At 41.8% G+C, this 15880-nt stretch overlaps 1 protein-coding gene across 3 annotated transcripts in view; it reads left to right on the top strand.

Annotated features, from left to right (window-relative positions):
• LOC123990807 (CD2-associated protein) overlaps positions 1-15880 on the top strand; it is a 76641-nt gene that overhangs the window by 52669 nt on the left and 8092 nt on the right. For all 3 annotated transcript variants that reach the window (XM_046291691.1, XM_046291690.1, XM_046291692.1), the window contains 5 exons: positions 2707-2769; positions 10133-10277; positions 10799-10908; positions 14849-14964; positions 15511-15594. In XM_046291691.1, the coding sequence (XP_046147647.1) occupies positions 2707-2769; positions 10133-10277; positions 10799-10908; positions 14849-14964; positions 15511-15594 (518 nt within the window). The remainder of the gene's footprint in view (positions 1-2706; positions 2770-10132; positions 10278-10798; positions 10909-14848; positions 14965-15510; positions 15595-15880) is intronic.

Raw genomic sequence — 15880 nt, 5'->3', positions numbered from 1 at the left:
TAAGTATTCAGCTCCTTTGCTGTTAGACTTGAAATTGAGCTTGGGTGCATCCTGTTTCCATTGATCATCCTTGAGATGTTTCTACAACTTGATTGGAGTCCACCTGTGGTAAATTCAATTCATTGGACATGATTTGGAAAGGCACACACTTGTCTATATAAGGTCCCACAGTGACATGTCAGAGCAAAAACCAAGCTGTGAGGTCGAAGGAATTGTCCGTAGAACTCCGAGACAGGATTGTGTCGAGGCACAGATCTGGGGATGGGTTATAAACAAAACCTTTTCTGCAGCATTGAAGGTCCCCAAGAACACAGTGGCTTCCATCATTCTTACATGGAAGATGTTTGGAACCACCAACTCATCCTAGAGCAAAGAAGGTCCTTGGTCACGGAGGTGACCAAGAACCTGATGGTCACTCTGACAGAGTTCCTCTGTGGAGATGGGAGAACCTTCCAGAAAGACAACCATTTCTGCAGCACTCCTCCAGTCAGGCCTTTATGGTAGAGTGGCCATACAGAAGCCACTCCTCAGTAAAAGGCACATGACATCCCCCTTGGAGTTTGCCAAAAAACACCGAAAGACTTTGACCATGAGAACAAGATTCTCTGGTCTGATGAAGATGTTTTTCAACTGCAGGGACTGGGAGACTAGTCAGGATCGAGACAAAGATGAATGGAGCAAAGTACAAAGATCCTTGATGATAACCTGCTCCAAAGTGCTCAGGACTTCAGACTGGGGCAATGGTTTACCTTCCAACAGAACAACAACCCTAAGCACGCAGCCAAGACAATGCAGGAGTGGCTTCAGGACAAGTCTCTGAATTTCCTTGAGTAGCCCAGCCAGAGCCTGGACTTGAACCCAATCGAACATCTCTGGAGAGACTTCAAAATAGCTGCCCAGCCAACATGGCAGATCTTGACAGGATCTGCAGAGAAGAATGGGAGAAACTTCACAAATACAGGTGTGCCAAGCGTGTAGTGTCATACCCAAGAAAATTCAATGCTATAATTGCTGCCTAATTTATAAATAAAATTTCTCAACCTGTTTTTGCTTTGTCATTATGAAGTATTGTATGTAGATTGACTTGGCTTTTCTATTAAGCACCTTTCACCTAGATATCTGTCTTTATTTTAATTTTTAAAAATTGTTTAACCAGGTAGGCTAGTTGAGAACAAGTTCTCATTTGCAACTGTGACCTGGCCAAGATAAAGCAAAGCAGTTCGACACATACAACAACACACAGTTAAACGTGGAGTAAACAAACATACAATCAATAATACGGTAGAAAAAGCTATATACAGCATGTGTAAATGAAGTAGGATAAGAGAGGTAAGGCAATAAATAGGCCATGGTGGCAAAGGAATTACAATATAGCAATTAAACACTGGAGTGATAGATGTGCAGAAGATGAGTGTGGAGTGATACTGGGGTACAAAAGAGCAAAATAAATAACAGTATGGGGGATGAGGTAGTTGGATGGGCTATTTACAGATGGGCTATGTACAGGTGCAGTGATCTGTGAGCTGCTCTGACAGTTGGTGCTTAAAGCTAGTGAGTGAGGTAAGAGTCTCCAGCTTCAGAGATTTTTGCAGTTCGTTCCAGTCATTGGCGGCAGAGAACTGGAAGGAGAGGCGGCCAAAGGAAGAATTGGCTTTGGGGGTGACCAGTGAGATATACCTACTGGAGCTTATGCTACAGGTGGGTGCTGCTATAGTGACCAGTGAGCTGCGCTTTACCTAGCAGAGACTTGTAGATGATCTGGAGCCAGTGGGTTTGGCAACGAATATGAAGCGAGGGCCAGCCAACGGGAGCATACAGGTCGCAGTGGTGGGTAGTATATGGGGCTTTGGTGACAAAACGGATGGCTCTGTGATAGACTGCATCTAATTTGTTGAGTAGAGTGTTGGAGGCTATTTTGTAAATGACATCGCTGAGGTCGAGGATCGGTAGGATGGTCAGTTTTACGAGGGTACGTTTGGAAGCATGAGTGAAGGATGCTTTGTTGCGAAATAGGAAGCCGTTTCTAGATTTAATTAGTGGATTGGAGATGTTTTAATGTTTTAATGTGACGCTGGAAGGAGAGTTTACAGTCTAACCAGACACATGGGTATTTGCAGTTGTCCACGTATTCTAAGTTAGAACCGTCCAGAGTAGTGATGCTGGATGGGCGGGCAGGTGCAGGCAGCAACCGTTGAAGAGCATGCATTTAATTTGACTTGCATTTAAGAGCAGTTGGAGGCCACGGAAGGAGAGTATGGCATAGAAGCTCGTCTGGCATGGCATAGAAGCTCGTCTGGAGGTTAGTTAACACAGTGTCCAAAGAAGGGCCAGCGGTATACAGAATGATGTCGTCTGCTTAGAGGTGGATCAAAGAATCACCAGCAGCGGGAGAGACATCATTGATGTGTTGATTGGAAAAAAATCTGAGTTTTCTCTTCTTTTAGGTTCATGTTTCCAAATGGTGTTAATACTTATTGCAAGAACGCCTCCTATCTGAATTTTCAGGTGCTTGCAGAGCACAGCAAAGATTTCTGTACTCTCCCTTTTAGTCTGCACAGGAAACACTTGTGTCTCACATCCTCCTCCTGCTTGCAGAATGTCTGTTCAGTTTGCTCTGTGTACGAGTGGCTGTCCTCATAGACTCGTAGAGCGATTGTAAAGAGAGGAGGATGTTACTAACCAACAGGAACATCTTTCTCTTTTCAGCTCGCAAACCCGAGGTCCCGTTGGCTGACAAGAAGCCCCTGCATCCGCATCCTGAGGACCGAGGTAAAGTTCGCACTCTTCCCCATCCTTCCACCTACCTGCCCTTTCCCATCAAGGGATGAGAAACCTTTCCCCTCTCCTCTCTGGGTGCTGCCAACACTTTCCACCTTCCAATCAGCTCCAAGGGACGTGGCTCTCCAGAGGAGGTCAATAGGCTCACACCGGTCACATTCTCTCAGATATCACATACATTTTTATATTAGTGTTACTACACAACCTGGCCCTGTTGTGGTTGTGTGTGTAGTTACGAAAAAGCGACATTGCGACACTGCTACGTGCCAAACCTTTAGTCTCCGTATAGTATAAATTAGTCTTAAGTCTCACACCAATGAAGAGTTTGCTCTAGCTTGAGCATTTGCACCTGGAAGATGTAAGCTGTAATTTTGACATTTGCCTTTGTGTTTGGGCCCCTCTTAAAATCACACAAATAACTTCATGACCAACTAACTGTATATGCTCACTAAAGCTGATCCCAAGGGTCTAGACTCAAGACAGATATCTGTCCATACAGATCAAGAGAAACACAGGGATTCACATCCTTGTAGTGTTTGTGTTGACAGTTGATCCACTTGTAGGGAAATGATGATGCAAATATCCTTTTGGTCCACTCACTTAGTGAGCAGCAGCTGCACCAGTCCTGCTATGCCTACCTGACCATAGAATATCCTACCACAGGCTATTAGAGGAGAACAGTCATCTTTTCACTTCACACGTTGTGTCGTCTTGGATAAAAACAACACTCGTGTCCTCTTCAGCCTTCTCTTTATTAAGATGTGGTTTACACAGTTATTGGACAATCGGACGTACAGTGAATTGCAATCAGAAATTTGAGAGCACTTTGGCCTCTACTTCACATATAATATGGATGGTTTTAATAATTGATCCTATAGAAATTCTATGATAGGAGACATTATGCATCTCTTTGGAGGTGTGTGGTCCTGTCTCCTTCGCTCCTTCTGTGCTGTGTGCACTGCGCACCTTCCCACTCAGACACAGACATGAAGCCCCACCCCCTGCCACTCGCAACAAAGACGGAAGGTCGTCTTCCTCTCTGACAACAAGCAACTTCAACTTGCTATTTACATTTGAGGTTTGGTCCAACATAATCGCTCGTATGGACAACGAAACGCATTGAGACATGATTTGTTCTGTGATAGAGGAGAACTTAACCTTTTGTGATGATACCCTTTTTATGTATCGACTCCCAAAATTTGAAACAGAGCAGACCCTACTAAGACAAGAGTATCGATGAATAACATTGTCGAACATTTTTGGTCATTTTCTGTCGTGCACAGCATTGTGGTACCACATACCGCTAGCAGCATTTTATCCACTGTCTTACAGGGCCTTTGGAAAGTATTCAGGCCCCTTGACACTTTACACATCTTGTTACGTTACAGCCGTATTCATTTAAAAAAAAAAATCCTCATCAATCTACACACAATACCCCATAATGATAAAGCAAAATGTGTTTTTGCTAATTTAACTGAAATATTCAGACCCTTTACTTAGTACTTTGTTGAAGCACCTTTGGCAGCAATTACAGCATCGAGTCTTCTTGGGTATGATGCTACAAGCGTGGCACCTGTATTTGGGTTTCTCCCATTCTCTGCAGATCCTGTCAACTTCTGTCAGGTTAGATAGGGAGCGTCGCTGCAGCGCTATTTTGAGGTCTCCAGAGATGTTCAATTGGGTTCAAGTCTGGGCTCTGGCTGGGCCACTCAAGGACATTCAGAGACTTGTCCCGAAGCCACTCCTACATTGTCTTGGCTGTGTTATTAGGGTCGTTGTCCTGTCGGTAGTTGAACCTTCTCCCCAGTCTGAGGTCCTGAGAACTCTGGAGCAGGTTTTCATCAAGGATCGTTCTGTACTTTGCTCCGTTCATCTTTGCCTCAATCCTGACTAGTCTCCCAGTCCCTGCCTTTGGAAAAACATCCCCACAGCATGATGCTGCCACCGCCATGCTTCACAGTAGAGATGTTGCCAGGTTTCCTCCAGGTGTGACGCTTGGCATTCAGGCCAAAGACTTCAATCTTGCTTTCATCTGACCAGAGAATCTTGTTTCTCATGGTCTGAGAGTCTTTATGTGTCTTTTGTCCAATCAATTGAATTTACCACAGGTGGACTCCAATAAAGTTGGAGAAACATCAAGGATGATCAATGGAAACATGATGCATCTGAGCTGCGTTTCGCATCTCATAGCAAAAGATCTGAATACTTATGTAAATAATGCATTTCAATTGATTTATTTTTATTACATTTGCAGAAATTTCCTAACCTGTTTTCACTTTGTCATTATGGGGTATTTTGTAGATTGCTGAGGATTTGTATTTATTTATTTAATCCATTTTAGAATAAGACTGTAATGTAACAAAATGTGGAAAAAGTAAAGGGGTCTGAATACTTTCCGAAGTAGTCTGTTTTATGTGTGTGTGTGTGTGTGTGTGTGTGTGTGTGTGTGTGTGTGTGTGTGTGTGTGTGTGTGTGTGTGTGTGTGTGTGTGTGTGTGTGTGTGTGTGTGTGTGTGTGTGTGTGTGTGTGTGTGTGTGTGTGTGTGTGTGTGTGTGTGTGTGTGTGTGTGTGTGTGTGTGTGTGTGTGTGTGTAAGGAATTGGCAACTTGTTCTCATTCTGAGAAATAAGCACCTTATCCAGGTAGGCCGCTAATTTCAACATCTTAACAAAGTGAACAGACTGTTGTTCAAACAGTTGGAGACTGACAGGAGGGTGTATTCATTGTTAGAAAGCAAATAGATCCAAGTGGGATGACTTTAAATATAACAATTAGCTGGTTACTCACTACCAGGTGGGCTTGTTTTCTAAATTGCCTGCTACCAGATGTTGGTCATTTAGTGGATGTGCATTGTGCATATTTCTGGTTAAATTTGTAACAAATGTTGTTTTTACCTTTAATTGTGCAACTGAGCTTTTAAAAAATCTAGATAGATTTTGTGAATTGCCCATAAGTTTGAAAAGACTCATGATGTGATTTTTAGGCCATATCGCCCAGCCATAATCCCTGTTGGTTTCAGAACAGTCAGCTGCAGCCCATTGTCTGGTATTTTAATGTGAATTGTGTCACTGAGACGCTGTTGCTCGACAGCAATGTGCTACTTTTTCAACATGTTTTATGAACAGGCAGTCAGCTTCCTGACCAACGTCTCTGGGATGTTCATGTTTACAGTTAACACACTCTAATGCCAGGGAACTAATAAAATATGTCAACTCGATTGGGCCTCATCTATGATTTGAGAGAAGGGAAGCGAAGGGGAACACTGATTTGCGTAAGAAGGCTGGAGAGGTTTTTAACAATTGTCAGACGTAAGGTTGGACTAAGTGTTTGTTGTGAGTGTGCCGTTAACACGGTGATTAAGTTGTCTCTGTAATTAGTCACTTATTATAAGAAACAAGGAGGTGGATCTATCTGCTGAAGACATATCACAGGCCTGTCTTCTGACTTGTGTGTGTGTTTGTTTTCAGGCCCATTTTGTATAATCCGTCTCTGCAACACTTTTACGTAATTCAATGGTGAATCAATCAATTGTGAATCAATCGTGATTCAATATTACTTCCATCATTTTTGTGGACAAGCAAACTTCCATCATATGTTAAAGAAGTCTCGAGTTTCTGCTCACATGAGTAATGAAATACCTCATGATAAGATGTAGACCACACTATTTCTGTAGTGTGATATAGAGCATCCCCAATCAATTGGATGAGTCACTATTATGTAGGTGGATGGAAATGATCCAAACATTTAGTTTGATGCGTAGTTTATTATTACTATATTCAATCTGACTCCATTATCTGTGACTGCTTTAGGTCCATAATCGTGTATAGTCAAGGTTGCTAGCCTTGCGCCGCCCCTCGGAATACTGATGCACGTGTCTAGGTTTACCGTTTTGCAATTATTAAGAGGCCAAGCAACAAGGAGCTAATATCTTGCAATCGATGTCTTCGCATTCAATTATTGAGTAAAGCTCAGAGATACACAGTTAGAGACCAAGCATATATGCAATGTAAATTGTGAATTAAATTTACCATTAGACATTTCACCAAATAATTCAAGGAATATTATTCAAATGTGAGGACTGCAGTTCGTATCCATTTAAAAGTAATCTGATCTTTTACAGTTACACAATACGAATACAATAAATAAAAAAGTATATACCAGAAATCTTCACTGTAAAAATAAGAAAAACTATTTCACCTGTATGACATACAAACGATCATAGCGTCATTGGTAAACCGTTCTCCTGATGTTTAAACCCAGCTTTTATTCTTCCAAAAGCGCCAAATCCCAGTATCTCCCATCGTCTAATTAACATCACTTTGCATGACCAAAAACATTCAAACAAAGTCATTAAACGTCAAACGCATTCTCTAATCTAATCACCACACCTCAACACTGTATGATAGAACACAACCCTCTTTGAACTATCCGCCTTCCGATGAACAGAATAACACAATTTCTCTGTATCACTAAACCCGTAGCACTTGCAGTACAATGAAACAAATCAACATTCATAACTCTTTCTGAACTCTTGAAACAATCCAAACATGGAAATTAAATTCACACAGTAACATTCATTTTGCCAATTAAAGTCTGGAACCAACAAGACCATGCACAGCCTCTACCCCCACGCCATAAGACCGCTAAACAGTTAGTTAACCAATAGCTACTAGAACTATCTGCATTGACCCTTTTTACACTTATTTTTTTACTCATTGCATACGCTGCTCTTACTGTTTTATTATCTATCCTGTTGCCTAGTCAATCCCAACCTAATATTGTACATGTCCATCTCCAATTACTTCATACCCCTGCACATTGACTCGGTACTGGTACCCTGTGTTTTTAGCCAAGTTATCATTACTCATTGTGTATTTATTCCTTGTATCATTATTTTTCTATTATGTCTCTATTTTCTTTATCTCTGCTTTGTTGGGATGTGCCCTAAGTAAGCATTTCACTGTTAATCTACACCTGTTGTTTATGAAGCATGTGACAAATACAAGTTACATAAAATGTCATTGTATTTGAGTACTTAGTGTTATAATCAGTCAGTGTTTAAGTACCCATCAATAGGAACATTTCATAGCTCACGGGGTTAAGGTGATATCAATGAATTAGTTCCGGAACTATCAGCTTGTGTGTGCAGATGTATCTCAACCTCGAGACAGGCTTGAATCATGTTGGACCGCCGTGCTAAAGGCACATTATGTGAGTCCAGAAAACCAGAAGCCTAATATACACTGAACAAAAATATAAACGCAACCTATAACATTTTGGTCCCATGCTTCCTAAGCTGAAATAAAATATCCCAAAAATGTTCCATATGCACAAAACGTGCACAGTCCAACACTCAAACTTTTGTGCCAAGTTGTGGCATATATCTAGAAGCTGATTTTAAACAGCATGATCATTACACATGTGCACCTTGTGCTTGGGACAATATAAAGGCCTCTCTAAAATGTGCAGTTTTGTCACACAACATCATTCCATGGATGTCTCAAGTTTTAAGGGAGTGCGCATTTGGCATGCTGACTGCAGGAATGTCCACCAGAGCTGTTACCAGATAATGAAATGTTAATTTCTCTACCATAAGCCGCCTCCAACGGTGTTTTAGAGAATGAATTTTGCAGTACTTCCAACCGGCCTCACAACGCCGGAACACATGTATGGTTTGCTGATGTTAACGTGAACAATGTGCCCCATGGTGGGGTTATGGTATGGGCAGGCATAAGCTACAAACACAATTGCATTTTATTGATGGCAATTTGAATGCACATAGATATCGTGATGAAATCCTGAGGCCCATTGTCATGCCAATAATCCGCCACCATCACCTCATGTTTCAGCATTATAATGCACAGCCCAATGTCGCAAGGACCTGTACACATTTCCTGGAAGCTGAAAATGTCTCGCCTGCACACTTACCAGACATGTCACCCATTGAGCGTGTTTGGAATGCTCTGGATCGACGTGTTCCAGTATCCCGCCCATATCCAGCAACTTCGCACAGCCATTGAAGAGCAGTAGGACAACATTCTACAGGCCACAATCAACAGCCTGATCAACTCTGTTAAGATGTGTCGAGCTGCATGAGGCAAATGGTCACACCAGAATCTGACGGGTTTTCTGATCCAAGCCCCTACTTTTTTTAAGGTACAGTATCTGTGACCAACAGATGCATTTCTGTATTCCCAGTCAAGTGAAATCCATAGATTAGCGCCTAATGAATTTATTTCAATTGATTTGATTTCCTTATTTGAACGGAAACTCTTTGAAATTGTAGCATGTTGTTTATTTTTGTTCAGTGTATATATTTAGCAATTCACTTCTAATTTATATGTCCTGTACTTTATTTTTACTTAGTAACTCTGGATAAAAGTGTCAGGTAATTAACAAAAATATACATTTAGCCTAAGTGTTTAGCTTTTTATGAGTTTAATGTAAGTTTTCTTTTAGTTTCATCCTAAAATTCCCTTTGCTTTTTATATCTATCGTAGCTCCAGGGTTTTAGTCTGAGTCTCTTAGGGCCGCTCACTATTGGCCCAGCGTCATCCGGGTTTGGCCGGGGTAGGCCGTCATTGTAAATAAGAATTTGTTCTTAACTGACTTGCCTAGTTAAAAATGTTATTTGCATGTAGCGTTATGTCATCAGGGTAAATGGAGGGACAATGTGACAGTGAGCGGACGGCTACTGCATGTTTTTTCTTCCAGGCAATCTATTGTGACAGGCCTTTATTAGCAGTCCTTTAGCCTAGATTATGTGTCTGTCTTTGGCTTACATCTGGGCTTCTTGCACATTTGCCCATTTCATGCACGAAGGCGCTTTGGTATTAACGTGAATTGCTGCACTTACACACATTCACTGTACGTTACAGAAGTGATGTCACTGGCAGTCCTCAGGGTGGCTGAAAATCTTTCCTTCGCCCTGGCACTAACCCCGTTCAAAGGATGACTTCAGGGACACGGTGACACTTCCCTTCTCTCTAGGCCTCGATTAGCTAAAAGAAACACGTTGCTGTTTTACACTTGTTCGTGCTTTGCATATCTTATCGCCCTCTATGCATATGAATAATTTGTCACTGCGTTGTTTGTTTGTTTATTTCTCTGTCAGGAATGAAGCATTTCCCTAATGAGATTAGGGGTTGTCTATTTTAATATTTCAGTGGAATATCCCTGGGAATAGTTGATGCTTACATGTCCTGGCAGCCGAGAATGAAGAATGAATGTGCCTAAAACAACCAGGACCTCGTGCAACCTCCATGATCTTGAAATGTATACAGTACTGTGCATACAATGTGAAATATTTTGTCACAATGATCATCCCGTCTCTCTGTCTCTCTCTGTGTGTGAAGGTGACAAGACAGATCAAAAACTGTCAAAGCCAACTGCCCCTCTGGTCCCACCCAAGAAACCTGTCCCCCCGCCAGGCAAGAGTAAACCAGGCGTCCTCCCCCCAAAACGTCCAGACAAGCCTCTCGCACCCTCCCTAGGGGCCAAGTAAGCCTCCCATCCTTCTACCCGTCCCCCTGTTCTTGCAGCTTTCCCTTTGTTCATATTGGATATTCACTTGAGGAAGGACAACGTTGTGCAGTATTAGGTTGTATTGGCAAATTCGCAGTCATAGACTAAGTTGTACACCAATTTACAATCCTAATAATACAATAATCAAATCCTAAACTAGCATAAACGTTTAATATGGTACCATTTTAAAATATGCAATGTATACAAAGCAACAATAGCAAGGTGACCACTTTATAAAATACAAGAGTTGTTATGTAGGCATTTCTTAGGCATCTGGGCTGTATGGTGTGTGTGTGATCAGTTTGCATTCATGCTGAAAATTATCTTTCCTGTTTTGCTATTTAAGTCTCAACGTTTAGCACAAAGGCCTTTTTGAAATCCAGTTGCATTCCTAACATAATGTACCTATAACTCCAGCCATCAGGATTGTATTACTGCCACTACTGTTCACAGCTCTAGTAATGTTTTGCTACTGTTGTTATCCCCCTCCTCTACAGGCACAATGGAGAGGTGCCTTCCACACTTCCAAAGTCTGATTTTGAGCCAACGTTACCCAGCAAACCAAAAACACTGTCGGGTGACTGGGGGGACAAAGCCCTTGACATGGGTATGTAATGGCTCCACTTTTTATTTAGAAGAAACTCCTAGCAGTAAAACCTTTTTAACAAGGCATGCAATTATGTATGTATATATATATAAGGCCGGTGACATCAACCGCCGAGCTCCGTGACATCATTATTAGTTATGCACAGCTTGCTCCAAACACAGGGTCACGTTTCATCTATAAAACCGTATATACACTTCCAGCTTCTTAGGTTGAATGTTTCTTTATGCGTATAACCTCCTGAGTGGCGCAGCGGTCTAACGAGGCAACAGACACCCTCGTTCGAATCCAGGCTGTATCTCAACTGGCCATTATTGGGCGTCACGCAATGGGCCCAGCGTCGTCCGGGTTTGGCCGGTGTAGGCCGTCATTGTAAATAAGAATTTGCCTGTTGTCACGACTTCTGCCAAAGTCGTTGCCTCTCCTTGTTCGGGCGGTGCTCGGCGGTTGACGTCACCGGCCTTTTAGCCATCATTGATCCATTTTCCATTGGTTTTGTCTTGTCTTCCCACACACCTGTTTTCATTCCCATTTATTACCTGTTGTGTATTTAACCCTCTCTTTCCCCTCATGTCTTTGTCAGAGATTGTTTTATTGTCAAGTGTTGTTTTATGTTGTATAGGTGCGCGACGGGTCCTCGTGCCCATGTTCGTTTATGTATGTACGTATTTAGTGTTTGGAGCATGTTAAGTGGACTTATATTAAAAGACTCCGTTTGACTCTCCTGCGCCTGACTTCCCTGCCACCTATACACACGACTCTGACACCTGTTTAAATAAAAATGTTAATGAAATGCATAAAACCACTTAAGTCTATATAGCTGTGGTAAAATAAAGTTCCTTTACACTTGTGGGATTTGGCCTATATTGATAGGGCTGCATTTAAATGTTTCTTACAGAAGAAATATGAAAATGCATAAGCATGGTGGCAATTGAAAGAGCACAGTTTGGAGGTTTCAATGACTCAAAGAAGAGTCACAAGGTGCTTTTTTTTAAAACTCTCCTAGCTGCGCTGTTGAGGAACTAGAACAAGCTCACTTGTAGTTTAGTTTGGAACACAAGCCTGCATCCCCGCCATCCACACAATTGCTGTTGTTGTTTACGCAATCCTAGAAAGGTCCATTTTAAATGGTGATCTGGGTCAGGAGGGCATAATTTGAAAGCTTGTCACAATAGACACACACAAGCTCATTGTGTTCAGAACATCCCAGGGTATGACACGATGCGATCTTTTAACTATACATCGAACACAGTGATCATAAATGTTGACACTGTATATGACAGGATATGGAGAATGGGAAGTGTATATTTGGACTCACAGGTGTTTGGCTTGCTTGTAGGACATCAAATTGGTATTGATTTTAATCCTAAATGTCATCTTTCAAAATAGATTGAGTCCTCTTAATTTACAGCATTTCTCTCACCCAGACAACACTTCTTCTTTCACAATTTAATGGGAGGGAGGGAGGGAGGGGGGGGGCAACTTGTCGCGTGTGATGCTCATGTTCAGAGCGGCTGTCAGTTAAAACCCATACAGAGCTGTGAAGCGCAGAACCAGAGCTTTGACGTAATTTATAGCACCTTACTGTACAGCCACTGTGTTCCAATTTAGACACTTATCAGTGCCCAGATCAGCCATTTTCAACCTACATTACGCTACGAATGTTTTTCAAATATAAAGAGCTTACATCGTTCATTTTACAGTTCAATACTTGCTTATAGACATTTCGGTAATGATGCCTTTTCTCCAGTGTGCACAGACCTTATTGTTTTTGCATCCATTAGCAGTACCTACCTACAGTTATGACCCCCACTAGTTGTTTATGGCCCTCCACTATGTCCCATTTAAAGTGTCTGTGTGCCTGTCCATGTTGGGTACCACCAATGACTGAATATCAATGGACAAAGCCATCGACCACGTGACACCATTCATTCTTATGTGAAGACTCAATAGTGCATTGAAGCCAAATGAAGTCGGTTAAGATGGTGTCTCATGGAGACATAACATGTGCGGTTAGAGCTACTCTGGGGAGTGATGTTGCAGGCTAGCTCAGTGCTGCTCCCTCTCATTGAGTAACTGAGGCAGATCGAGGTACTGCAGGCTGCCATTAGCAACTAAATCAGTTCAAGGACATCTGGTGTATTAGACGCAATTATTGGTACCATGATTGTCTTCTAAACATTTCTTTATTTGCACGGAGATTGACCATAAAGATTGCCTTTTTCCAATCACTAGAATGGGGGATGCTAACTGCCTGCAGTACCAGGGTCAGCCTTTAACCTCTGTGGCTTCAATGAGAGGTGGCAGTCGTTCTCTCCTGCGTACCACCAGCACCAGTTGTGTGTGTGTGTAGCATTCTGCAATAGGTCCCTCTGTGTTTTTAATTGAGTTTTGGGATGAGTTGCTACTGGCTGATGGTGTTCTATCTAAACTGAGGATTAGTGCAGTAGATCCATATTGGAGTTGTGGATTACTCCTCCTGCCACAACAGGCTGTTGGAGTAATGTTCCCAAGAACAGGAAACACTGACCTAAAAAGAGGGGGATGAGCTGAAACCGTAAACTCTGAAACGCATTCAAAGTCGACTGGTTTAATTTCAGCATAACCTTTCCCTCCCCGGTGCAATTCAGGCCTACTGTAACACATGATCAAATGCTGTAAGATATATTGACAGCTCCGTAAAATCCCAAATTACTCAAATACTTTGTTTTTATTTTTAGAGTTTGTGTCGCTAATGTGTTGATTTAATCCTCTAAACCCATGGGTGAATAGGTTTTTGGATGATAGAGGGAGAGAGGAGGAGGATGAAGGGATAAAAGAGGATGAGAAAGAGGGAGGGAGGTTGGCTAGGTTTACATCACCTCTCATTTCACAAACAGGAATACACAAGAGAAAAGCTTTTAGGAAGAGATAAAGGCATGGAGATCGAGCTAAGGGAATACAAGGGAGTTTAGGCGAGGTGAGTTCTTAGAATCATGTCATCATGGGAGGTAGAAGTTTCCTGGGGACTCGTGTCTGTGACCCACTTCACTAAAAGCATCAAAAGAGCTGCTAAAGCCACAGGTCATTAGCCCCGTGGGATTAGGGTGTGAAAACAAGCAGGGGAAAACACTCCTCATTCTCCTTTATGTCAACTTCACTCCCCTGGGAGTTCTGTACTGTTACTAAAAGTCCTGCCTATAGTCTTTATATAGAATGTTAACATGTCATTGGGTACCTAATAATCTATTTTTAATTAAGGCAATCAAAAAAAAAAGTATGAATTATTACTCCCGCATGTGTTATTGTTACTAAGCTAGTTATTCTCACATTTGTGTATATTTCCTTAAACGTTCTGCTTATTCTTTTACCGGGTATTGCTGGAATGTCTACCAATGGCATGCCCATTGTTTTGTGAGAAATTGCAGGTCACTCAAAACATTAAGTATTTATATAAATCGTGCTCACTTTAGAGACTGCAAAAACGACTACTTTACTAATGATTACTAAATGGTTTGTAAGTGTGGGAGTAATGATTAATAAATGGTGATCACACAATTTTATAAATGGTTTATTACGTGTTACCCGTAGGACTATATAGTGCTTACTTGCATGTTTTTCTCAAAGATTGTCATACTGTGTGGCGGTTTCAGTGTGTACAATTCACAATGAAATGTGATTACAGCTCCATTCCTTAGTTGGTCTTCTTCCCAGAACTGTGTCTTTTCAGATGAAAAACCTGTGTGTTGTTCTATTTCTCATTGAAAGCAAAACACAATAACAACTACTGTTCAGTGGTTTTGGTTGCAGCGTCTTATTTCTGTCCAGTTCTTTGTTCCATTTCATGAAAAGCCTAGGATCTTTCTGCTGTCTGCATTTGTAAAGAAAAGTGTTGTTATTTACTTTTCTCTATACTTTTCTCTATACTCCTCTCCCTCTATCTGTCTCGGTCTGTTTCTTGAAGACCTGATGAGCTTTGATGATCTGTCATCTACCTCTGAGAAGCTGTCTCACCCCACCGCTAACAGACCAAAGATGGCTGGCAAGAGGCTTCCCGCTCAGTTTGGAGGAGGCCACTCTGTGAGTACACAGACATACCAACACGCTACTGAGGACACAACTCTGCACACAGACTTGTAAAACCACACACATTAGTCTCGCTCCATACATTACGTTTGCACATCAAATTCCTATCAAAAACACATTTGGCTGGCGGGCCCTATCTAAACAGCAAATGTACATCACCGCATTCCATACACAGATATCGCACCTTATCTGAACCTCATGATGGGTCGGAGGAGTTGATGTGAGATTGGGAATAGGTTGCTACATGTCCACTTGAAAAGACATCAGACATTTGAGTTGCATGAAAAGAATAGCAGACATTTCGAGTTACATGAAAAGAATGGCAGACATTTGAGTTACATGAAGGGCTGAGAGGAGAGCTGTCAGATCGCTCCGATTTGTCTGAGATTGACTGAGTTCCTTGAAGAGTAATGTGAAAGCTTTCCTTTAGAAACAGATTAGCAAGCCTGTGAGTGTGTCTGTGAGTGTGCCTGTGTCTGTCTGTGAGTCTGTCTGGCAAGGTGTGTCAACTGCTGATTATTTGTATTTTTGTCTTCTCAGCCAAACAAGGACATCAGCGTGGAGAAAACCTTCATGTTTGACGAAGAGGACCGCCCCAAGCCAAAGTTGATAGACGCAAGAAAGGTAACAATGACATTGACGTGTCTGATTGCATTGGTTAGTGTCTAACCTGTATTGAACTTGTATGTGTGTTACACCAACCTCATTCCAGAACAACTGTTTTGTATGTATGGCAATAAAGTTTTCTGAGTCTGAATCAGTGGCCCAAATGCACATTAGATCTATCTCTATTCCAATACAAATCATCCCAAATGGATGCTATTGCTGCAAATTAGTCACTTCAGCCAATATTTGCACTCGGCAAGGAATTAATATAGAGGATACAACACCCCAAAAAGAACAGCAAAAT

This window comes from Oncorhynchus gorbuscha, linkage group LG12 (assembly GCF_021184085.1).
Source record: "Oncorhynchus gorbuscha isolate QuinsamMale2020 ecotype Even-year linkage group LG12, OgorEven_v1.0, whole genome shotgun sequence".
NCBI lineage: Eukaryota > Metazoa > Chordata > Actinopteri > Salmoniformes > Salmonidae > Oncorhynchus > Oncorhynchus gorbuscha.
This window is presented reverse-complemented; position numbering and strand designations above follow the sequence as displayed.